Below are 24,976 nucleotides of genomic sequence, written 5' to 3' on the forward strand. Positions count from 1 at the left end.
TTCAGAGGGGGTCAGAGTGAGGACTGCTCCCATTTACAAGAGGAGGCCAGGGTTCAGGAAACTAGGATGTTTTAGTCAGTCACTGGGTCAGGGCTTACCTGTGTTACTTGACTTTAAGCAAACTGATCTCTGGGCTCTACCAGAGCTGGTTCTTCTGGCTCAGTCTCCCTGATGCTGCTGCCCATCTGCTGTTTTCCCTTGCCCCAAACCAGGCTGACCATTGTGTCAGAGGCATGTAAACCAGGGAAACTCCATCTCAAATAGCAGCTGGGTAAAACAGGCTCAAACCTCCTACGGGGCTGCATGCCCAGATGGTTAGGCATTCTAAGTCAAGGGACGAAATAGGAGGTCGGCACAAGATACAGGTCATAAAGACCCTGCTGATAAAACAGGTTGCAGTAAAGAAGCCGGCTGAATCCCACCAAAACCAAGACAGCCACGAGAGTGACCTCCGGTCATCCTCACGGCTACACTCCCACCAGCTCCATGACAGTTTAGAAATACCAAGGCAACATCAGGAAGTTACCCTATATGGTCTAACAAAGGGAGGCATGAATAATCCAACCCTTGTTCAGCACATCATCATGAAATAACCATAAAAATGGGCAACCAGCAGCCTTCGGGGCTGCTCTCTCTGTGGAGTAGCCATTCTTTCATTCCTCTACTTTCTTAATAAACTTGCTTTCACTTTACAGACTTGCCCTGAATTCTTTCTCACACGAGATCCAAGAACCTTCTCTTGGGGTCTGGATCAGGACCCTTTTCAGGTAACAGTAATGGCAGAAAAGGTCGGGGGAGCTGCAGAAAGCATCCGAATCAGACAGACCTGGGTTTGTACCAAGGCTCTGGCAGAGACTAGTGGTGCGAGGTTGTTCAGATAAATCATTGACTCTGGACTGCAGTTTCCTCGTATGTACCCTGCCTCACAGGATGAGATAAGATAATGTGTGCAGCAGCAGATTAAAGTCATGTGGCCCTGGTAGGCAAGTGATGAATGACGGTGTAAGAAAAGAGAGAGATTTCCCCACTTTACAAAATCCTGCTGGACTTGGGAGCTGTAATAACAGTCATAACGTAGCTGCGGCCAAAGGTGGGGAAGAGTGAGTGCCAACGAGGACAGGGAACCTCAGGCTGTGTGCCCTGGAGCCCAGGTCCACACTCTTGAGCCCGGGGGGCCCACCAGTGACCCCCACAGGCTCCGATGAAGGTTTCCTAAGAATGGATATAGAATAAGGCCCTATAAACAACAAACTTCTAGAAAAAGGTTGTTCTCTGAAAGCACTTGGTTCCTAGGTCCCTCGGGAACAGGGGGCAACAGGCAAAATCTTTGTAGACAGCACCTGGCATGTTTTCCACAGAGTGGGGATCTGAAAAGAAGCATCAATGAACCTAGACTCCCAGACCATTGCATTTAGAGGAGTGTGTGCTCTTCCTTCTCTCCCTCTTTCTGTGAGATTCCTTCTCATTAAATCTTCAAAAGAAGAGTGTGTGGAGTTGTGAGGGGACACAGAAGGGAGGAAGGGGCCATTGATCGAAAAGGCACCGCGGGAATCCCAATTATTCCATGGCCCTGGCACCTGGGCCCCATGTGCACTGCTTCGAGCCCACAGGAAACTCTAAACGTGTGTGGATGCTAGCGGCATGGAAGCATTGAGGGAGGGTGGAGGAGGGGAAAGGGATGAAAGAGGGGAAGGGAGGGAGGAAAAAGGAAAGTTACCTTTCATTAAAAAAAATACATTATGGTATAAGAAGAAGATAGATTTGGTTTTCCCGGCACAGAGCTTCTAAAGCCCTGGGAATTTCCTGAGTGAGAGGAGTGTCTTTTGTGATTCATACAGAGCCCCTTCTGACCATGCCTGAGGCCTGAGTTTACACTGATGAGGTGACTTAGAGTTGGGCACCTAGATAGCTTTCATGGGGGCTGGTCACCTAGTGACTGGAGGAAGGAGCTTTCCATCCACTGCACTCACAGCTCTGGGGAGGGGTGAGAAAGGGGCTGGAGACAGGGTTATAAACACTCTTGGTCAGCACATCCACTTGCGGGGAGGGTGGCGCTGGGGAGAAGTTACTGCGGCTCCGTACACCTTTCCAGCCACCACGCCCCGCCCTCTGTGTCCTTCCACTTGGTGGTTCCTGAGCGCATCCTTCAGAATAAACCAATAAACGTTAAGTCATGGGTTTTCTTCTTCCCGAGTTTCATGTTGCTGAATTCCTGTTCTGAAACTCTGAATTCACGTAAGCTTTTCTCCAGGGTATTTTATAGAAGTAGATATTAAATATTTATTTAATGAATATATTTTTCTTTATAAATATACTAGTTTGTGTATTATATACAATTTTATTAAATAAGCCAAGTATTTTCCTGAGCTGTGAGCCATCTTAGAAAGTTATTGAACCTGGGGGAGAAGGGTAGGGGAACCCTCGAATTTTCAGTCACCTGGTAGACGTTGTGGGTAGCCTGGGTACCCCATTTGCAGCTGGTATCTGAAGTGAGACTGAGTCCTTTAACCTGTGGGATCTGATGCGAACTCCAGGTAGATAGTGTGAAAAATAAATCAAACTGGTGGACCCCCAGCTGCTGTTGGAAAATTGGTTGTTGGTGCCAGAAAAGACATCGCATGTTTGATGTCAGAAAACACTTATCTTTTCTAAATTCTTCCCGTCTATTATTTTGACAGAGGAGGAAAGCAGCCTTCTTTCCAGCCCCCTGATCCTGACACTTTTTTCTCTTGGTGAGACGTAATGATTGAAACATCGCTCTTCACCCTGAGATGCTGTCGCGGCCCTAAGCAAGCTGCTAGCTGGCTTGTCTGTGAACAGGAAGCATGGCATTTCCATGTGTCAGAGATCAAGTGATAATGAATGCAGAAATTAAAAAGGTAAACATTTTAGAAAAAATAATGGCTTAAAATCTCATCTATGGTGTGAATGCCATTAGTACCATAATTAGAATTGGGAGGTTAAAGTCAGAGAACAACCCAGGAAGGCTGGGACATCAAATGCCAGAAGAATGGTCACGACTGCAAAATGAGAAGACAGATATTTTAAAAGCAAATGGAAGTCTCTGGATGGTTCAAATGTCTCTTCAGAAACTGAAATGGCTTCTGTCATTTCTTCTCATAGATTAAATCAGATTCCATCTGACAAGCCTCCCAAAAGATAAAAACTAATCTGCAGAGAAAACCGGCTGCAGAGGAGCCGGCTGCTTCCTCCTAGGAACATGAAGAGGTGAACAGAGAGGCCAAGCCTCCTTCTACTCCCTCACGTTTCTGAATGATCAAAATCAAGGGCAACTGGGAGAAAGAACAACAAAACCAACACACTGGAGGTCAGGGAGAGATTTTTCATTTTTTTACTTTTCTGCCTTTTCCATTTTTAATGCATAGAAAATGTATCATTTGCAGAGTTTAAATACCCTAGAGAAAAGATTACGTGGATTCAGATTTTCAGGACAGGAATTCAGCAACGTGAAACTCGGGAGGAGAAAAATCCACTGCTAGAGCCGTTTTTGTGGGTCTCCACCCCTGGCCCATATTTGCACCCCTCTCAGAACCCTGGCCCTGAGAGCCTTCAGTATCCAGCTTCACTTGCGCGTGTCCATTATCGTGCTGGGTCAAGTCAGGTTGGTCCCCAGCCAGGGAACACAAGAACAGCAATCAATGGAAGGTTGCTTAGAAGTGGCCCCTGGGCAGCATCCAAGCTTGCTCTGGTGACTCCTGAGTTCCTCATGTCCACGCTGTGGGTATGAACAGGAATGCCAGGGCTTCCAGACTGAAACACTGGGTGGGGGCGGGGGCAGAGAGACACAGGCATTGGCTAGTTGACTGTTAAGGTTTGTTTTAAACCCAGAATTCTTATGAGCCCTTAAAAATTCAGTTGGGAGGCAGTGTTAAAACTGCTAGATCCTCCTCTTCCTCCTCCTCCTGCGTTTTTCCTCCTCCTCCTCCACCACCTCCATTTTTCCTCCACCTCCTACTCCATTTTTCCTCCTCCTCCTCCTCCTCCTCTTTTCCTCCTTTTTTCTTCCTCCTCTTTTCCTCCTCCTTTCATCCTTCTCCTTTTTCCTCCTGCTCTTTTCCTTCTTCTTCTCCTCTGCCTCCTTCTTCTAAACGTGTTAATTACACAGCCTGATCATAAATGGCTTAAAGGTAGAAACTGGGTTATATATTTCTAGGTTCCCTCACCTGGCCCAGTTTAATACCTTCCACAGAGTAGATTGCTTCAAAAGAGGAGGTGAGTTAAAAGGTGAGTTTTCAAACAAATGAAGCTGCAGATGCTTCTGCAAATGTAAGCCTTAATTAAAAATTAGCTGTGCTTGAAATAAATTTAGAGGTCTCTGGTGACACCCTCTGAAGCAAGGATGTTTATTTATGGAGCATCTGAATTCAATACTGGAAGTAATAATCCAGTTACATTTTTCTTGGAAACCACCATCCTTTAAATAAAATTGCCAAATCATATACGTTGCTGAAGACCAGTCACTTACTGAGGGCTAAGGAAGATAGGCGTCAGAAAGAGAGACCTCTCCATAACATGCATTTCTCTCTGTAAGAAAAAGGTCAATAGCAGCGTTGTTCCTGAGAGGGCATGGCAAATGTCCAACTTTAATTAAAGAGGGAAGCACCTGCCTCATTCCCCGAAGCCTGACCTTGCACACACAGTATGAAAGTGGGGCACGGCTGTTCAGGAAATGGCTTTATGTTGTGTCACACTACCTAAGCACCTCAAGGTTCACCCTGAGTTTCTGCTTCATTCTCTCATTCAGCAAAAGTTCTTTGGCGCCCGCTACAGGTGAGACAGTAAGCTTGGGGCTGTGGGTACAGCAGTGACTGAAGGCACCTGGAGCGCTGTCCCCACCGCGCACACATTCTAACGGTGAGGAAGACTCAGAACCAATGAGCAGATAGACGAGTGACCACAAAGTGGGTTAGATGGTGAGAAGCCTTTGGGAGAAAAATATAACAGGATAAAGAGAACACAGTGGGCTGGAGGTGGAGGGGAGGGTTTGGGACAGTACATTGGAGCTCAGGGAAGACCTCAATGAAGAGGTGACCTTTAGGAAGAGACCAGTGAGAAGTAAGGGGGAAATCAAGTGGTTCTTAGGGACGAGTCTTCCTGGCAGGGAGAGTAGCCAGTGCAAAGGCCCTGAGGGGGGCACGTGCTCAGGTGACATGTGTGTCACCCAACAAGTGGGCAGTGAGCGCAGCCAGGAAGCAAAGGATAGAGGGGAGGGGAGAAGAAAAAGGAGCCAGGCAAGGAGGGAATTGAATCCAAGGCCACTTCGAGGATTTCAGTTCCTATGCTGTCCAGGGAGACAGGAGCCCCTGGAGGGAGCTGTGCCAAGAAGCTATATGCCGGCTGCTATGTTGAGGACAGACACCACCAGAAGAGGCAACACTGACGCGGAAGGCTGGATGGGGACTTCTAATAATGGAGGTGAGAGATGACGCCCATGTAGACCAGGGTGAAAGTATCATGGCTGAGGCTGTAGTTAGATCCTGGATCGGTTTTGCATGTCAAGCTGCCAGGATTTGTTGATGTATCAGAGGTGAGATGTGTGAGACAAGAGTTAAAGGTTTTTGGTTTGAGCCAATGGATCCATGGCTTTAACATTTATTCAAATGAAAAGTCTGTGGGGAGGGACAAAAGCGAGAATGACCCACGGACACTATTTTGATGCTACAGGCAGCAAGGACAATCATTAATGCCGGGCTCTCAGCAGGGGCCAGGAGATGAGCCTGTCCATGGGAAGAAGGGCTGGGCCTTCCAGGAGAGCACAGATCATGTGTGTCCTGCGCAAAAGGAGGGAAGCTAGAGTAGGTGGCAAAGGCAAGGGCAGGGATGCGCTCACTGAAGTATGCTGCTTTAAATCCTGCAGGGGAGTCTCTCAAGGGCTCTCACCTGACTAACGTTAGGTTCTGCAGGGGTCTCACATGTAGCTATGGGTGCACCTTGTACTCCTAGCAATGGCTTTAAGCAGATTCATTTTCTTTTCTTTTCTTTTTTTGAGACTGAGTCTTGCTCTGTTCCCCAGGCTGGAGTGCAGTGGTGTAATCTCAGTTCACTGCAACCTCTGCCTTCTGGGTTCAAGAGATTCTCCTGCCTCAGCCTCCTGAGTAGCTGGGATTACAGGTGTGCACCACCACACCTGGCTAAGTTTTGTATTTTTAGTAGAGACGGGGTTTCACCATGTTGGCCAGGCTGGATGCAGATCCATTTTCTATTCCTCAACTCCACATGTATTTGCAGGATAACTCACCTGCCCAAGAACCACATGGGACTATCCTTTGCCTCCATTTTTACTTCTCCCTTTCCACTTGACAAAGAGGGGCACATTTCTCTTATCTTACCTCAACTCCCATCTTGGGACACTGACCCAAGAACCAAACAAAGGATCGATTCAAGTATCAGCCTCTGTGTCTGTGTGAATTACCTTACAAATTGGGTGGCAAACACTTTCAAAGGTCCGGTGGGTTTTAATTCTTTTAATTCTTTGTTTTCAACAAAACTGAAGGAGAAACTAATCAAGCTGTCAGCTGATACATTTGATGAAAACTACATTATTTTTGGCATATAATCTAGAAGAAGTACAAAGATTGAGTAACATTGCTTTAACAAAGTGGCTTTCATGTCCAACTACTCATGTTACTACACCTAGTTAAAAAACAGCAACAGAATTGATGTGAAAACTATCATTTCTCCATTCAAGTAATAATAAGTCATCTGGGGATACATGAACTAATTTAAAACAAACTCATCTTGGGCAGATATAAATTGCCAACAAAAATTTATGTTTTATAATTACTTAAAAATTTAATTTATGTCATTTTGATGAATTATAATACCAATAACAACAGCAAACTTGAATCAATCCAAAAGAAACAAAATTTAATACTTATGGTGTAAAGGAATAATTCTTGTGTAAATATTTACATTTGAAAAAACCAAGGCACAGTGATTAATAAAAGACTTTCGGCCCAGCATGGTGGCTCATGCCTGTAATCCCAGCACTTTGGGAGGCCGAGGTGGGTGGATCACCTGAAGTCAGGAGTTCAAGACCAGCCTGGCCAACATGAAGAAACCCTGTCTCTACTAAAAAATACAAAAACTAGCCGGGTGCGGTGGTGCATGCCTGTAATTCCAGCTACTTGGGAGGCTGAGGCAGGAGAATCACTTGAACCTGGGAGGCAGAGGTTGCAGTAAGCCAAGATTGCGCCACTCTACTGCACTCCAGCCTGGATGACAGAACAAGACTCTGTCTCAAAAAAAAAAAAAAAAAAGAGAGAGAGACTTTCAAACATAAAACTATATTACATTAGGATAAAATTCCCTATAGAAAGCAGAATAGAAATGCATTCGCAAAGAAAAAAGGGACTATGTTAAACATCTGACAGTTTTAAAAAAGGCTTGTTCATATGGTGTTTGAATGAGATGGGCACCAAATTATTATGCTATTTTGATTCCATTTAACATAGAGACTGACCGTTCCATTTTTCAGTGTCAATATTTACAATTGGATGTTAAGTGGCATCATTTGCAATTAATTAAATTTAGGTTAGTATTGCAGATGTCAAGTTAAAAATCTACAAATGATAGGCAGCATTTCAAGATTCTTACAAGCATCACTAGAGCAGAGTACAAGGGCCTCTGGTTTAGGAACACTCCACCTGATTCAAACATGCAGCTCTGGAGGCCACAGAGGGCAGGGCTGGAACTCCTGAGTCCTGGGGACTGGCTATGGTGCAGGTTGTGGACATCTACATGCAGCCCTGTATCTTCTTACTTGTCTTGCCTGAAGTGCTTCTGAAGTGTCCCCACATTACCCTGTCCTATGTGCTGAGCTTGTGCATGTGTTGAGCACTGCAGACTGTAGTGTCATACACCCAACATTCATTGTTGGCAGCTGTGGAGTTGGTGTGACAGCCATGGTTATGTTTTTTTTTTCTAAACAGGACCTCTCAGAAGCAAGCATCTCAGGTATCAGGACAAAAATCTTGGGTGCAAGATCTTGCAGGCCCATGGGTGAGATTTTCATTCTCTTAACTTACCATTTGCAGCCAAATGTTGGTGGTTAAAACTTGGTTCTTCTCATCCTTAAAAAAAAAAAAAAAAAAAAAAAGCAGCAGCATAAATATGATATGGTTTACAAAAGAAAGAATGAGACAATTATTCACGTGGGGATCTGACTGTTGGGATCATTATGTGTAGAAATTAGAATGCACCAAGCACTTCCAATATATGCAAGCAGCATTTCCCCAGAGTTAAGCTTTTCTATTTATTCCAAAGTAAGACACATTTATTATACAGCATTTTAAAAAGATGGAAAAGTATAAAGAAGAAAATTAAAACTCTGCAACCTTACCATCCAGAAATGATGCCTGCTAATGATTTAGCTATTTATCTTTGTATTTTTAAATAATTCACAGACTAAAAAAAACCATAAAAGTAGGTGAAAATCCAAGTTTTTAAAGTCAGGTTTATTTCCAAAATATATACAGTTTTAAACAAATACAAATATGCTATGCCTCCCTCCCCCAGGAAAGGGGCCATGGCCCTGTGTGGAGCTGCTGCACCCTGTGTGGGTGGTGAAATGTGGGCCGTGACTCTGACTTGTCCCTGCAGATCTGGACTTTTCTCTCATCCTCTAACTTCTAGGGGGAACATCAGGCTTTGAAATACACCTGAAGGTAAAGCCTACCTAGGTGGGTAAACTAAAGGTGAGAAAGATGAGGTGACTTTAGAAGCAGCCATTCAAACTTGGATCTCTCGGACTCCAGAGCCTATTTTCCTACATTTCCAAAACACCTCCCTGAGTTCTGCCTCCAGCTAAGCCTACGTGCTAACCAGGGAGCTTGGATAGTGTACCAGCTGTGACTTTGCTCCAGCACAGGACGTATAGAGAAGAGACCCGTCAAGACCGGCCTTTCCAAATGGAAGGCAACTTGCATTTTAGTATGGCTGACCAAGCCCAATATGGCTCAGCATAAAACAACGTGAAAGGAGGCAAATGAGTGAATTCTGTACAATAGTTATACTGTGAATGTTGTGATTCAGTATGAAATAACTCCAACCCAAAGGGCTCTGTGCATTAGCAGTTGACACCCTCTCCAGAGAAAATATTAATTAATGCCCCTGTGAAGATGTGAACAGGAGCTGAAACCTCAAGCTCCTGCAACAGAATCTACTTGGCCTGGTTCAGCGATGGGCAGTTTCCAAAAAAAAAAAAAAAAAAGACCCAAAGGCAGAAAGAACGTGGCATCTACTGGGGCGTGTCAGTGGGCAGGGATGCAGATGAAAAAAGTGCTGCCTCTCATTAAAATGAAAATGCGTTGAGCATGTAAGAAGCTGGCAGGGACACTCTGATGCATCAGTGCCCCAGCCCAGTCGCTCACATGTTGGGAACCTCTACGGTGAGATGGGCCAGGTGGGGCAAATCCCACAGAGAGGAGAGGGCTGCCTAGGGAGGGACATGGGATGATGTTTCAGGGGACCCCAGGCCAGGGGCAATGGCCACAAGACGCTGAACATTTATTCAGTTACAGGAAAAAATATATCCCATTTTCCTAATAAAATGTGCCAGGAGTTTTCGGTGGGAAAAGTTGTAGAGCTAACATGTCTCTGCACTCTGCACTGAGCAAATGATCCCCAACAGAGCTATCCATTTAAGTAGCTGGAGCACTCCAGTTCCAGTTCAATCTCCAATATTATTGGGAAGTGTTGTTAAACTCTTCAGAATGTATATCTGTTACCTCAACTTATTAAGGAGTTGTTGTTTTTAATGGACTTAAAATTAGAAAGGGTTCCATTGAGGTGCCTTTCCTTCTTTTAATTGCATGTGTGTCTTCATCTGCTGAGAGAAAGGCTTCTGTGGTTTGGGAGCTCAATTACTACCAATCTAATTAAAAGGCTTTCTTCTTTCCAACATTCTAACAGAAACCCCATTAGAGGAACACTGAATTTCAGCGGTGTGTGGCAGCTTGGGACCAAGTACAGCTTTTCAAACTGTAATCAACAAGCAGCAGCCACCACCACCTGAGCATGCAGGGATGCCCATTAGGGGAGCCCCCCACAAAGACTCAAGAGGGAGAGAGAAGGGCATGAGGAACCATGCTCCCAGAACAATCTCCCTCCTCCTAGCACCTGTACGGGCCACACATGGTCTGAGTCTCTTGGCTCTCTGTCTGCAGTGACAAGGTCCCTCACCTCCTTCCCATCCCCACTGTGCAGCCTGCTGCCCCTATGCACACCGCAGGCACACACACACACAGAGGCTGTCCTCTACTCACCTCCTTCCCATCCCCACTGTGCAGCCTGCTGCCCCTATGCACACCGCAGGCACACACACACACAGAGGCTGTCCTCTACTCATCTTTAGACCAGACTTTCTGACCGCCGATACGATCAGATCACCCTCCTCCAACTGCACTGCCCAAAGGATCAAGTCAAAAGTCTTGAGTGAAGTGCACAAGCCATTGCTACAAGCCATGGTCCAGCCAAGTTTTCATTCATTCATTCATTCATTCATTCATGCAACATTTATGGAACATCTCCTGTCCCCAGCATTATGCTTGCCTGATGTGTGCAGTGGAAATTAATATTGCTCCTGAGCTCCTAGAATAAAAATTGTGCGTGTGTGTGTGTGTGAGTGTGTGTGTTGGTGGGGGCGGGGAATGAGGTAGGATTATACAACACAATAATGATACACTTATAACAACCTGTAACAACAAATGGTAACAAGGGTCACAGAGGGAGGGAACAGGGTCCCTACAAGGAGGAAGACAGGGACATGGACTTCACCCAGAGTGACAAGGGGTGGTGTCCTGGGGTTGAGCCTCTGATTTAACAACCTGTAACCCTGCAATACCACAGTATGTGGATCTCCTCACACCCATCATGTGCACCCCAGCCCTGAGCCTTTGTCCCTTGGTCCCCATGACTAGCCCTGCTTGCCAAGGTTCTATCCAGGCATTTACTGTCTCCAGGCCCCCACGTCTGTGACCACAGATGAGAGGCAGCGGCTGCAGGCCTCAGTCTCCTCATTTGCAAAATGGCTCCTGACTGATCCCTTTCCCCTTTCTCAAAGGGGTCCTGTGGGACTCTGGCAGCAATAGGTCTGCAGGTGTTGTGTCTCCTCCTGCAAGACCCTGACAGGCTGGCAAGAAAAACCCTCCCTCCCCAGGGGCTACTCCAAAAGCAGGTTCAGGGTCCATCTCTCCCCTCCCCTCTCCCCACAGCCTTTTCCCTCCTTGGTCCCTGGCAAGCCTGTCCCAACCCTGCTGCACTAAAGCTGAGCTCAGCCCCCTGCTTCCCGACAGGCTTCTGCACAGAGCACCTGGAGCAGGACTTCAGCTCTGCACTCAACTTCCTTGCCTCAGGGTTTGCATTTGGCCACACAGGCTGCAGGTGAACTGGGAGACCTGGGGATGGTAGCCACACCTCTGAGTGTGGAAAGTCCCCAGACGGGATTATAGTTCCCACATGGCCCTCTGGCCCCCAGCAGAAGGACATTCAGGGCAGGATGCAGGGGCTCCACTCCCACTGCCCAGAATTTACCTAGGGACAAAATCTAGCTCCTCACCCAGCAGGGAAGTTTCCTTCTCTTTCACCCAAATGTCCTCCACTGCTGCCAGAGCCCCCAGCCTGCCATGCAGCACTTGAGCCTGAAACCATGAATCAGCAGGCAGAGCTGCCTACAGCAGTCACTCCCTCCAAGTTGGAGGCCACCCTGGTCAAACTAGGGGGTTCCTGCAAGAGAGGGGATAGAAACATCCAATCCTGGCCCAGAGGCCTATGAATAAATACACAGGTTTAGTCTCCCAAAGAACAGTATTCCACAGGAACCTAGGGGCCTGCAATTAAGTAGCACACACTCTATGTTTTATTCCGTTTGGACGCTTATAACAAAATATTATACACTGGGTATCTTATAAAACATAGAAGTTTGTTTCTCACAGTTCTGGAGGCCGGAAGTCCATGATTAACCTGCCACTATGGCTGAACCCTGGTGTCTGGTGGAGGCTGGCTTCCCGGATCATAGGCAGCCACCTTTTCACTGTGTCCTCGCATGGTGGAAGGGGCGAGGGAGGTCTCTGGGGCCTCATATATAAGGGGACCATCCATCATGACTGCACCCTCATGGACTAATCACCTCCTAACACCATCGCCTTGGGGATTCAGATCTCAACATATACATTTGGCGGGGGACAAAAACATTCAGACCATTGCACTGTGAAAGTGGGCTTCAGCAATTCCAGATCCTCAGGCTGCCCCCTGGCTATTCCTGCCCTCCCCAACTGGGCAGGAGGGCATGGAGGAGCAGAGTCCACAGAGGCAAGAGACCCTGGGGCTCCGGACTCATCAGGCAATTGGCTTCTGGGCATTTCAGTGTTCTCTCCTCCGAAATAGGGATGCAAACAGCTGCCCTGTCTGCTACAGCAGGTGGGAAGAGGAGGAGCATGCTGCAATCTGTGCAGTGTCACTCAGTGCCAGTGGCTGTCGCCACATAGCTACTCACACACATGGCTCTCCTGCAAGATCTACACTCTCTTCTCCGTCTCAGATGAAGACAGGTGGAGGCAGGGTCCCCAGCCCACATAATCCCAGAAGGCCGGTGTGGCAAGGCACCCTCAAGTCAACACGCCTAACTCCCTTCATTCTTTTCCAATCTGAGCCCTTCAGTTGAGAGCGCACTTTAAGTGATTGTGCTTTTTAAAATCAATCTCTCTGAATAATCGTGTATATGGTTCAGAATCCAACTGTCGTGGTAATGCATAATGTGCTATCTTGCATTTCTGCAGCAATTTTTCTTTTGTGAATTACTGAGTAACATCATTCAATGTGATTTTACAGAGCTCCCATCACATTATTTTTTTTTCTTTGTGTAGATGCTAAGAAAAAAAAGCAAACACATAACAATAGACCTAACCACCACCATTTCTAAATTCTTGTTTGCAGAGAAAATAGCTGCATAATATAAATTCATATTTGTGTAGCACTCTAAAGTTTATAACAAGGGTGACTTCTTTTATCTAATTTAATACTCTTTACATCCACTATATTTTTTTCTTAGTTTTACAGCATAACAAACTGAGGTTTTCCCTGAGTCAGCAAGATACTAGGTCTGACAAAAGACTCATATTCAGAATAAGAAATAAACTCCTAAAAATCGATCAGAAAAGGGCAGGCAATCCAATAGAAAAATGGACAAAAGATGAACAAGTACTTTACCAAAAGGATATCAATAAATATCAGGTATCAGGTATCAGTGATACCTGAAAATAACAAAGCTAGCCTTTAAATAGAGTTTGCATTTCTAAATGTCACATGACATGCACACGCAAACAACTCATTTTGGCTTCACGACAATAATCCAGCAAAGTAAGTATTATTATTTTTCTCATTTAATAATGGAGATTATGGGAGACCCCCCAAATTTAATTTTATAAGTCTCTTTTCTGTTTGAATGCTTTGCTATGAGCATGTATTACCTTTATAATCAAAGGAAAAGGGGAATGCATAAATATATCAATTATGAAACAAAAAGGCTCCTGGTCCTAGGTCACACAGCTAAGTACAGAAACTGAGATCCAACCCCCTAACCTGCTTCATAAAGTTGAGTTTTCAACACTTGTGTTTTGAACCACGATGTCATTCTTCCCTCCTTGTTGTAACAGCAAACACTATGATTACGATCATGACAAATAATTCCCTTTGGTAATTGTACAAGACAGAAGTTTTCAAAGTATGGTCTTGGAACCCCTTGGTTTCTGAGACGCTTTCAGAGGACCAGTGAGACAAATCTTTCTTCATAATGGTTAGACGTTATTTCTCTCTTTCACCCCCCTTTTCCCTTGAGTCTTCCATAGAGCTTTGCAGAGGCTACAGCACATAGGGACCAGCAGCAGACTGAATGCAGAAGCTGGTCAGAGCGTCCAGATGTTTTCTATTACATGAGGCATTAAGGACATTTGCAAAATAAAAAGCAACGCCACCCTTCCCACTGATTTCTTGGGTGAAAATATGGTCATTTTCCATAAAATGCTATTTATGTTAATATTATGCTATTTATGGAATGGCCTTATTATGTTAAGTGAATTAATGAGCTTTAAAATGTTTCTTAGCCTTTATCTCCAATGTGGTAAATATTGATAGATATAATCATATAAACAAAACTTAGAGGATCCTCAATAACCTTAAAGAGAGCAAAGGAGTCCTGAAGCCTGGATGTCTGAGAGCCGCTGAAGGGGAGCTTGGCATTTCTAGGACCATCCTGGTCCTTGTACCACAGGGCCTGGCCCTCTTGGGATGCAGAGTTCAGCTCTACCTCTGCTCACATTTTGGGACTGCTCAGGGTCTGTTTGTTGGGGACACAGTGTAAAAAATACAGATATCACAGGCTCTGAGCTCTGCTATTCACTAGCCATGTGGGCTTGGGGTAGTCCCATCACCTGAACTTTTCTGAGACTCAGTTCCCTTATTTGTGAAAACAAGGGTGAAGGCTGTTAACTGCTCTCTCTCCAGCATGTTGCAGGGACTGAATAGGTAGCACGAAGAAAAGTGCCTAAAACATAGCAAAATTCTCCACTGTTAAATTACTGGAAAAAAAGTTCCTTTGATAGAAAGGTACTGAAAAAGCTAAGAGAATTGGCCCAAACTGACAATATCTCCTCGCTATCTGCGGCTGCCTATTTTTAGGGGTGGCACATAATTACTGGTTGGTTTTCTGTTTCTAATTTAACTGTGTAATAATTTGTTTTGGTTCTCAGTTTATTCATTTAGCTCTGCAATGTTCCTTTTATTCTGTTATTTTATTGGCTCATCTTTGAAACCTGGTTGGTTCGGTTCCCACTGAAATTAAGGCTTAGGAATTATGTGTCTAGAGGTCAGCATTTAATATTCCCAGTGGGTTCATGGTTATTCTGCGATGCATCAATGTGCAGATGAGAATCTTTTCAAAAAGTGTGCAACCTGACTTCCTTCAAGCCTTGGATCCTGGCCTCATCCACCAGCTAGCCACCTTGGCAAAGGGTTAAGCTATGAAACTTCACTATTTCTAGGATTCTAGGAGCTCCTTAATCACAGCCGAACTGTTTACAGATATATGCTTATTTCTGACAGTACCATGAAACCTGACAAATAGAGGAAATGCATTATGTTTTAAAACACAGCACTCTGAAGACCCTGAGATTGGAGACGTTGCTCCAAAGACCCACTGAGGCAGAGACTGCAGTCCTTGGAAAAACTTCTGTGCCTAGAACTCCCCCGGCAGAGTGATTCTGAACTCTTTGATTCTATTTTTAACTACCAAAGTTAATCCTGCACAGTTCGAGAACACCGATTTCAGGAACTATGCAAAGTATAAGGCTTAAGGGATTTTAAAAATCAGACCACAGTATAACACATGTATATTGATATATATATTTTTTTCCTCCCAACAGGTCAGCATGTAATTCCTTGAGACATAATCCCAGGAAAGACCCATGATGGCAAGATGGGAAACTGGCTGATCAGCCTGGGTCCTTTCTGGAGAATAAATGCCAGGCGAACAGAGGCAGGTGGGTTTCTTCAGTTTAGGACCTTGATCCAGGCACACCACGGACTTTTGTTCCCCCTGTGAAATCCACTGCCCAATGCCAGATTGAGGGGAGCAAGGCAAACCAAGGTGTTCAGCTGCCTGTGTGTGCAGGAATAAGAGAGCTTGCCTGGGAGAGGTGAGCCCCACCCCACCTGATGTCCATTTGGTTCTCGCTGGGTGGACTCCCATCCTCAGAGCGGCCCCATCCTTCTCAGGGAGGGAGGAAGAGTTCAAGCATGCACTTTTCACTTCAACTGAAAGGGTTTCTTTCTTTCCATGAGGAAGGGCCCCCTATCTCCCTCAAAGGACCTAACTCTTGGGGAATGAAGCCTGGAAGGTGGATCATGAGAGCAGAACCTAACAGAGAAGGAATCAATCTTGAATTAGCAGAGCTGACAACAGGTAGTCATAGGAAGATTGTGAGTAGAGGAGAAAGAGGAAGAGAGATGCTGGGTTTCCAGCATACTGAGTGGAGCAAGAATCAAACTTCATCTGAAGTATCCTTGAACAGAAGGGATAAATCCCCCTTTAAGTTTAAGCCGTCATCCCAACTGAATCAATTTTCAGGAATTTCCTTGAGTGTTTACAAGTTGTATTTCTCTGGACTAAGAGCAAACACCTATACACACAGCCAGACTCTCACAAATGCCTTGGTTCCAAAATTTATGTAACTTCAATATCAGGCTTTTTCAATGAATTGTCAGAAAGCTAGTTGCAATAAATCTCATCATAATTGGGGTCCTCTAAAGAACTGAGTTAGAGATAAGGAGACCCCAACAGAGTTCTTGGTATGGAACTGGTGCAAGGTGGGTTCAAAAGGCCAATAGAAAGGGAAGGGGCTAAGACAAATAAGTGGAAGTTACGAGCAGGATTTAGAAGCAGTCATTTATTGTTCTTGCTTTTTTGTTGTTGTTATTTGATGTTTCTAATACTTCTGCAAATAATATAGGCTAATTGGCTTAATGAACAAAGGTAAAAATAAATCAGGCCACGAATCAGGAAAGTATAACATAAAAATAACGCATCCCTATTACATCACAGAAAATACTGAGGCATGAGCCAGATGAAAACAAATTGGAATGACAGCCACAAGAAGGGAGTATGAGTATGAATGAATGAATGATTAAATATATACATAAATAAAAATTTTAAAATAACAAGCACAAAGAAGAAAGGCAGCTAGGCACACACACATAACTAATATACAAAGTAGCCTGGAAGAAAAGCCCAAATAAGAAGGGCACGCTTCTCATGAGTTCTTTATATTATACTATATAAGCCTTGGATCAAATTAAGCATGATTTCAAAGATAAGCTAATAAAATAACAGAATAAAAGGAACATTGCAGAGCTAAACGAATAAACTGAGAACCAAAACAAATTATTACGTAGTTAGATTAGAAACAGGAACAAAACAGATACAGCTAAAAAATTGAGTTACTGGCATGAAGGCAGGACACGAGATAATCACGGTGAGAGAGAATCACAGCGTTCGCAGAGCAAACACACCAAGAGATTACATCCATTACAGAAGAGGTTGGAAATGGAAGTGAAACAAAGAAGCCACAGCTAGAGCTGAAATGGAGACGACAACACAGAGAAACTAGTTTAAGTATGCCGGGATAATACATGGGAGACCTGCTCGTGGTTCTAGCCAAACAGGAGACTCTATAATGTGAATACCATCCTGCTATAAACACCTGGAAATTCTGGAGAAAATCAAACAAATGTCTTTTTAAATATTGATTCTGGCTCACAAGAAATCCTTGAACACTACAACAACATCCAAGAGGAAACTGAAAAGAACATTTTAAGTCCGTGAGCTGACACCACAGCAGAGTGCAGGAGTGTGGAGACCAGTGGCCAGTGTTATTCACAGAGAGCTTAAACAATGCCTAAGTGGGACTATGAAAAGATTCTCTTTCGTAGGTGGAGGGCTGAACCAAATCCCCCATCTACTTACACCAGCATGGTCCAGGAAATCTTGAAGAGACCACTGACCAAAAAAGAATCAAGTTAGTCTGTGTCATTCTGGGCTGAAAGTGGAGAACCAGGGTATACTCTATTTCCTGAAAATGCATTGGCCTTCTTTCTGATGGAGAATTCAAATGTAACCAATCCACAATGCCTAGGAACTCTGCAAGTCATGGAATTAGCTTAGAAGTTGTTCCAGGTCAGTAAAACTTGAGGTCCCAGACAGACACAATGAGAACAAACAAATTAACAAACCACAAAAAAGAAAAAAGGAAGAAAATAATAATAACAAAAAATTGTTGCATAGAAAACACAACAATGATTATACCCTCCTGATCAAAAATACAAAATACATAAAGTATAAAATTCTCCATGAGTGAAAGAGAGAAAACCAAGTCAGGAGGAATAAGCTCCCCAAAATACAGAGAAGAGCAATATCAGAGGGATAATATTGAATAAGTATGTTTAACGTGATTAAATGCACTAAAGAAATCAAAAACATAGTAAAAGAATGAGATATTCTAGGCGTAAAAATGCAGATTTGGAAGAAAACAAAAGTAAGAGCTTTGCAAAATGAAAAGTTTAGTAACTGAAACAGAAGCTCAATGGGTGGGTTAAACAATGAATTTAAAGAACAGAAACGATCATCAGTAAGCTGAAGACAGACTCAACAAAATGACCCACAATGTAACTCAGAAGGATAAAGAGGAGAATGTGAATGCTTGAAAGACTTGAAGGGCACAATGAAAAGATTCAATATGTATATAAAATAGTTTTATAAAAAGAAGGTTAAAGAAATAATGGCTGGGAAATTTCCAGAATTGCCAACTTACCCTCAGATTAAGGAAGTACAAGTTCCTCAAAAATGTAAGTATAAATCAAGGACTAATTCCAACCTCCATCATTTTTTAGCTCTGGCATGTAAATAGCTTAGAATTAATCACTCTCATACTTACAACAGAAAAAAAAATGAATGAAATGAAAAATCAATGTCATTTATTGGACTCAGGAGGGACCGACGCCAGTAAGTACCACACTGAAGTCCAGAGAGACATGGAATTCGGCGCACAGCCAAGATCTGCTCACTCAGAGCAGAAGCCACTGGAGCTACGAACTTGTGGTAATGCTTAAACGGTAATTTCAGTGAAGCTCTGGTTGCTGAGTGTGAACCAGCAATGAATGAGAGTGAGAAACCCCCAGAGAGCCACAGTCTTGTTGAGGCCTCTACAATTTCATGGGTTTTATCTCTAGAAACTCCACCAGGTTCCCATGGTAAACACGCAAGAAAGAGCTCCTTGTGGCTCCAGCGAGAGAAGGGGAAAAGTAACCATTGGGAAATGGGTCACCCAGAACCTTCTCGACAAAAAAAGCCTACTCTCCAGGGTTTCTCAGAGCCTTATCCCTGCTAGGGAAATGACATTCATCCCACTCCAGCACCCTGTAGCCTTTCTGTCTTACCTAAGGCGGGGAAAAGCTGTGTCACTACTATATCACTAGAGAAACACTTGTGAAGGTCAGAGCCCAGACACAGAGGCCTACTAAACACTACCATGTAACACAGGATTACAGAACACTTCTTCCCCCCATCCCCACTTCCCACCACACCAACAGGGGTCCAGTATAACTACTGTGAATTACAGTCCAAAAAGCCGTAGATTCTCTGAGAAAGAGTACTCAATTAAGGAATACAGACATCAAGAGGGAAGACAAAAACAAGAACACTAGAAGAACCTGACGCCTCTGGCAGTTAAAACTGTAGCAAGCAAGCATCAAATAAAGCCCAACTACTACTTGTCACGTGTATTCGCACACTAAAAACGTACTTATCTAAATTCATAATGTCGTGAACATTTCTGGTTTATGACAGAAAAATTACAAGGCAATTAAAAGACAAGAAAAAACAGTCTGCAGAGACAAAGCAAACATCAGAACAGGACTTAGATATGATACAAATGTTGAAATTATCAGATAAGAAATTTAAAATAACATGATAAATATGTGAAAGGTGCTAAAGGAAAAATAAACAACATGCAAAAGCAGTTGAGTAACATCAGCAGAAAGACAGAAACTCTCAGAAAGAATTGCAAGGAAATACTAGAAATCAAAACCAGTGTAACAGAAATACAGAATGCCTGTATGCAATCTGAACATATTTTGTCAAAAATGCAAGTTAAATTCACAGTAGTGCAATGTAGCCTTTCTGTCTACATGTTAAAATTTCAAAAGAAAAAAGAAAGAAAGCATTTGATGGCCTCTTGAGGAGCCTGGACACAGCCAAGCAAGGAATCAGTGAGCTGGATAATATGTCAATAGAAACTTCCAAAACTGAATTGCAAAAAGAAAAAAGAAACACAGATTATCCAAAAATTGTGGGACGATTTTGAAAGGTATAACACATATATAGTTGAATCACCACAAAGGAGAGCAGAGCAGAAAGAACAGTTGAAATAATAATGGCTGAGAACTTCCCAACACCATTGACAGACACAAATCATAGATCCAAGAAGCTCAGTAGACACCAAGTAAGAAAAACATCTAAAAAATTCAACATAGATCTTACGCTTATCACAGAAATTAAATCAAAGTGGATCATAAGCCTACATGTAAAATATACAATTCTAATACTAGAAGAAAATACAGGATTAAATATATGTGACTCTGGGTTTGGTGATTATGGTTTTTGATACAACAGCAAAGACATGATGATCTGTGCAAAGAAAAAATTAGTAAGTTGGACTTTATTCAAATTAAAAACTGCTCTACGGAAGACGCTGTTACAAGAATGAAAAGAAAAACTACAGACTGGGATAAAATTTTACAAAATACATCTCTGATCAAGAACTTATATTCAAAATATAGGAAAGAAACCCAGCAAGACAAAAACAAACAGCCTAACTAAAAAATGGCTAAAAGATATGAACAGACAACTCACCAAAGATGACGTACAAATAACAAACATACGAAAAGATGCTCCACGGCATGTTATCATGAAACGCAAATTATAACAACGCAATACCACCCATACACCTATCAGAAAGACTAAAATCTGAAAAGTTCACATTACCAACCAATTGCCGGGAGGATGTGGAGCAACAGGAAGGCTCATTCATTGCCGGTAAGAATGCAAAACGGTACAACCACTTTGGAAAACAATTTGGCGGTTTCTTACAAAACTAAACCTAGTGTTACCACACGATACAACAACTATATTCCTAGATATTTACCCAACGATCCAAAAACATGTATCTACAGAAAACCTGCACATGAATGTTTATAGCAGCCTAATGCATAATCACAAAAACTGGATGCAATCAAGATGTCTTGTAAGAGGTGAATGGAAAAACAAACCATGGCACATCCACACAATGGAATATTATTCCAGTGTAAAATGAAATGAGCTATCAAGCCATGAAAGATATAGGTGACTCTTAAATACACAGTGCTAAGTGAAAGAAGTCAGGCTGAAAAGGCTACATACTGTATCATTCCAATAAAAAGACATTCTACAAAAGGCAAAACTTGAGAGATGGTAAATTTATCAGTGGTTGCCAGTGGTGGGGGTTAGGAATAGATAAATGGAGCACAGAGTACTTCTAGAGCAGAGAATTCTATATCATATTTTAATGGTGAATACAAGATATTAAGCATTGTCAAAACTCATAGAACTTTACAATGCAAAGAGTAACCCAAAATGAATGCAAAATACAAAACAAATATTTAGGAGATTTGGTGATCCAGGATGGAATGCAAAATGTAACAAAAGGATTCAAATGCATTAAAAAAGTACAAAACAATTTTACTGACATGACTGGGAGAAAAAGGTGCTGGCCTAAGTAACTTTGAAACTGGGTGTATTCTGCAAGGAACTGCATATCAGCATTGCACTCTAGTTGATGAAGTTGTTCCTCACAGAGTTACGAGTTACCAATTCTGAAACTACTGTACATGAATATTGGAATCGAACAGTTAAGTAAATGCATGCCATGTGTGGAAATCAGTTTTCTCACTTTAGAGTAAGAGTTGGAGACTTAAGCATGAATTCACATTTAGCTTAATAAGGATACATATGGTTACATACAGATATACTTAGAGATATTTGTGTATATATGAGCTATTATATACAGATACAACTCTTTGCTCTGTCGGTCTAAAGGGCCTAGAAATGATGACACCCCAATGGCAATGAACCACCTGGCACCCAAACCTTGCTTTCTAATCATTCACCAAGACAAGGAACCAGGAGTTCTGGAGAAATGGCTGATTCTAGGTGTTGGGCAGGAAATATACCAGATGAATCTGGAACATACTGTAGAGCCAGAAAGAAGGAAAATGAGTGAAAAGAGAAAATAACACCAATGCCGTTAAGCCAGAGGGATACTGCAGCAAATTTAACAAGTACCTAGTGGTAAAAACTAGAACAATTTGAACAACAAAATAAGGTAATACTGGATTACAATCCTAAGTATAAAATAAATACTCCTGAGTCTGTACTGACATAAATAAATGATTAAATAAATAAATGGGGTGAAGGAGGCAAACTGTCCATGAAGAATTATTTCAATTTATGTAGACACTTTGCCTTCATGGAGGTGAAACATTACTCTCCACTCCTTAATGTGGGCTGTGCCTAGTGACTTCCTTCCAAAGAGTACAGTATATAAATAGGAGAAAAAGAGTAACTTTACAGTCGAGGGATCTGACGAATACCATTTTAAGCCATTTGATTAAGGCTCACAACAGTAAGTCATATTGATATTATGCACCCTGCATATGATATGATAACATATAATACTCTGCTCTGTCTACTCCAAAACATACTACCCCAATCTAACCTGGATAAAACATATAATACTCTGCTCTCTGTCTACCCCAAAACATACTACCCCATTCTAACCTGGATAAAAACATCCAACAAATCCCAATGGAGAGACACGTTACAAAACATCTGACCAGTGCCCTGCTCAAAACTGTCAAGATCATCAACAAGGAAAGGCTGAAAAACGGTTACAACCAAGAGGAGCCTCAAAAGCTGAGAGGACTACATGCAACATGGTATCCTGGATGGGATCCTGGAACGGAAAGAGGAAATGGGATTAAAAAGTCAAGAAAATGTGAATAAAGTATGGACCTCAGTTTAAAATATCTATGAAGATCCAATTACCGATTGTAACAAAAAGGGTCATGCTGATGTTAAGAGGATGCTCACAGGGGAAACTACGTGGCCTCCAGGGAAACTCCCTGCAGTACCTTCAAGTTTTCTTTAAAGATAACTGTTAACGTGAACTTAAAAATAAAAGTGCTCATCTTTTTTTTTTTTCTTTTTTTTTTTTTGAGATGGATTCTTGCTCTGTCACTGAGGCTGGAGTGCGGTGGCGCCACCTCGGCTCACTGCAAGCTCCGCCTCCCGGGTTCACACCATTCTCCTGCCTCAGTCTCCTGAGTAGCTGGGACTACAGTGTCCGCCACCACGCCCGGCTAATTTTTTGTATTTTTAGTAGAGATGGGGTTTCACTGTGTTAGCCAGGATGGTCTCAATCTCCTGACCTCATGATCTGCCCATCCCGGCCTCCCAAAGTGCTGAGATTACAGGCATGAGCCAGCACACCTGGCCAGAAGTGTTTATCTTTAAAAAAAACTTGAAGGTACTACAAGGCAGTTTATTTATGTTTATTTATAATGTTAATAAATAATTTTACTATTTAATAAATAGTAAAACTATAGACTATGAAAAAGAATATCTTAAAAGTACAGAATCAAATACAGTTTATCTACCAAGTAACAACAACTGGCCAGGGAGCAGATGGCAAGGCACAATAACAGCAGCCAGGAATCAATGAAGTAACATGTTCAAATTATGGAAAGTAATTACGGCCTTCAACTTTGGAGTCTAAGACCAGCTACATACTGCCATCCAAGAGTAAAGGTAAAAGAAAAGTGTTTTTCAGATTAAACAAAGACAATGTCATTACTGACACCACTTCATTGAAGTAATTACTATCAGGTGTCCTCCTGGAAGGAGAAACTGGATTCAGAAGAATGGGATACAAAAATTGGAGTCAGCATAATCGAAACTCTGAAAATACTTTTAAATACAAACTCTTCTCAGGTTATTTTTAACATACACTTACGGGATAATTCCAATTCCATTGTTTATCCTCTAAGCATTTATTCCAGTTTCACATGTCATCAAATCTAAGACGCTATTCAATTGTAAGACATGCCCAATTTCAAACAAAAAGTTAAAATGTGAAACTAACGTGCATCTTAGAATGAATGAAATATGGTGTTTAGTTTCTTTGTATGCATAAGGATAGAGATAGAGAAAATATATAAAGTAGCAGAGACAGCTAATGATCTACCACAACGTCAGGCACTCTAACGTTTGAAAAACACTAATTGGAATAAAGGGCCTACATGGGGGGTTTCTGCCAGAATCAACATTGATATTTTTATAAATTATCTCAAAGGCAGGAAACTTTCTAAGTTTGCAGATGCTCCTAAGCTTATTTAAACAGCAAAGACTACTAGAAGTGACCTATAGGGACATGCTGCTGAACTATAAGAATTAGGGGGAGGCTGGGTGCAGTGGTTCCCACTTACAGTCCCAGCACTTTGGGAGGCTAAGGCAGGTGGATCACCTGCGATCAGGAGTTCGAGGCCTGGCCAACATGGTAAGACACTAGCTCTACTAAAAATACAAAAAATCACTGGCTGTGGTGGTGGGTGCCTGTAATCCCAGCTACTCAGGAGGCTGAGGCAGGAGAATTACTTGAACCTGGGACGTGGAGGTTGCAGTGAGCTGTGATCATGCCATTGCACTCCAGCCTGGGCCACAAGAGCAGAACTCCCACTCAAAAAAAAAAAAAAAAAAGAATCAGAGGTCAGTCGATGAGCATGGGTATGAGTGTAGGCCGTGCAGGCAGTGCCAGCTGTCCTTGTGGCCACCTTCTAACGCACTAGCATGAGCAGTCAGCGAGGCTGCACTCGAGTCAAGTAGCCTAAGGAGTTTCCCAGGGCAGCTGGTCCGAACTGTCTTCCTCTTCAGGACAATTCCTGGACAAAATATCCACCACTGGTGATTCACATTTATTAAAGACTTGCACATTTATTAAAAATATCTGATGGAGAGGAAGGAACATTGAGCATGATATGCCAAAGCTTCAGTCCTCTACTGGAGCCACCATGGTAAATCCAACCCTGATCTAAAGGGGCTCTGCTCTTTGCCCAAAGTGCATGTTCTGAGACTGCATGTTGCTCATGCACATTGCTCCCCAGTCAGTCCCCAGTGCTGAACTCCAAACAAGGAACACACTGGTAAGAGAGAATTCACTGGAAGTCCTACCCTGTGAAATCAGGCTGGGGTCACCCTAAGTCTAAGAGAGCCCTGTGTAAATTAGGAAAGAACTATAACCCCTCCTACCAATTCCTA

The 24,976-nt window shown here is 42.9% G+C and overlaps 1 protein-coding gene across 11 annotated transcripts in view; it reads right to left on the bottom strand.

Annotated features, from left to right (window-relative positions):
* The window catches only part of CHRNA7 (cholinergic receptor nicotinic alpha 7 subunit), a 144,931-nt gene that overhangs the window by 65,781 nt on the left and 54,174 nt on the right, over positions 1-24,976 (bottom strand). For 9 of the 11 annotated variants that reach the window (XR_012414711.1, XR_012414709.1, XR_006699262.3 and 6 more), the window contains exon 3: positions 8,049-8,093. The exons of the other annotated variants lie outside the window; for them this stretch is intronic. Coding sequence is in view for 3 of the 9 variants with exons in the window: in XM_065547656.2 (XP_065403728.1) it covers positions 8,049-8,093 (45 nt within the window). In the remaining 6 variants the exon portion in view is untranslated. The remainder of the gene's footprint in view (positions 1-8,048; positions 8,094-24,976) is intronic. 11 annotated transcript variants of the gene reach the window in all.

The sequence above is a fragment of the Macaca fascicularis genome, chromosome 7 (assembly GCF_037993035.2).
Source record: "Macaca fascicularis isolate 582-1 chromosome 7, T2T-MFA8v1.1".
Classification (NCBI taxonomy): domain Eukaryota; kingdom Metazoa; phylum Chordata; class Mammalia; order Primates; family Cercopithecidae; genus Macaca; species Macaca fascicularis.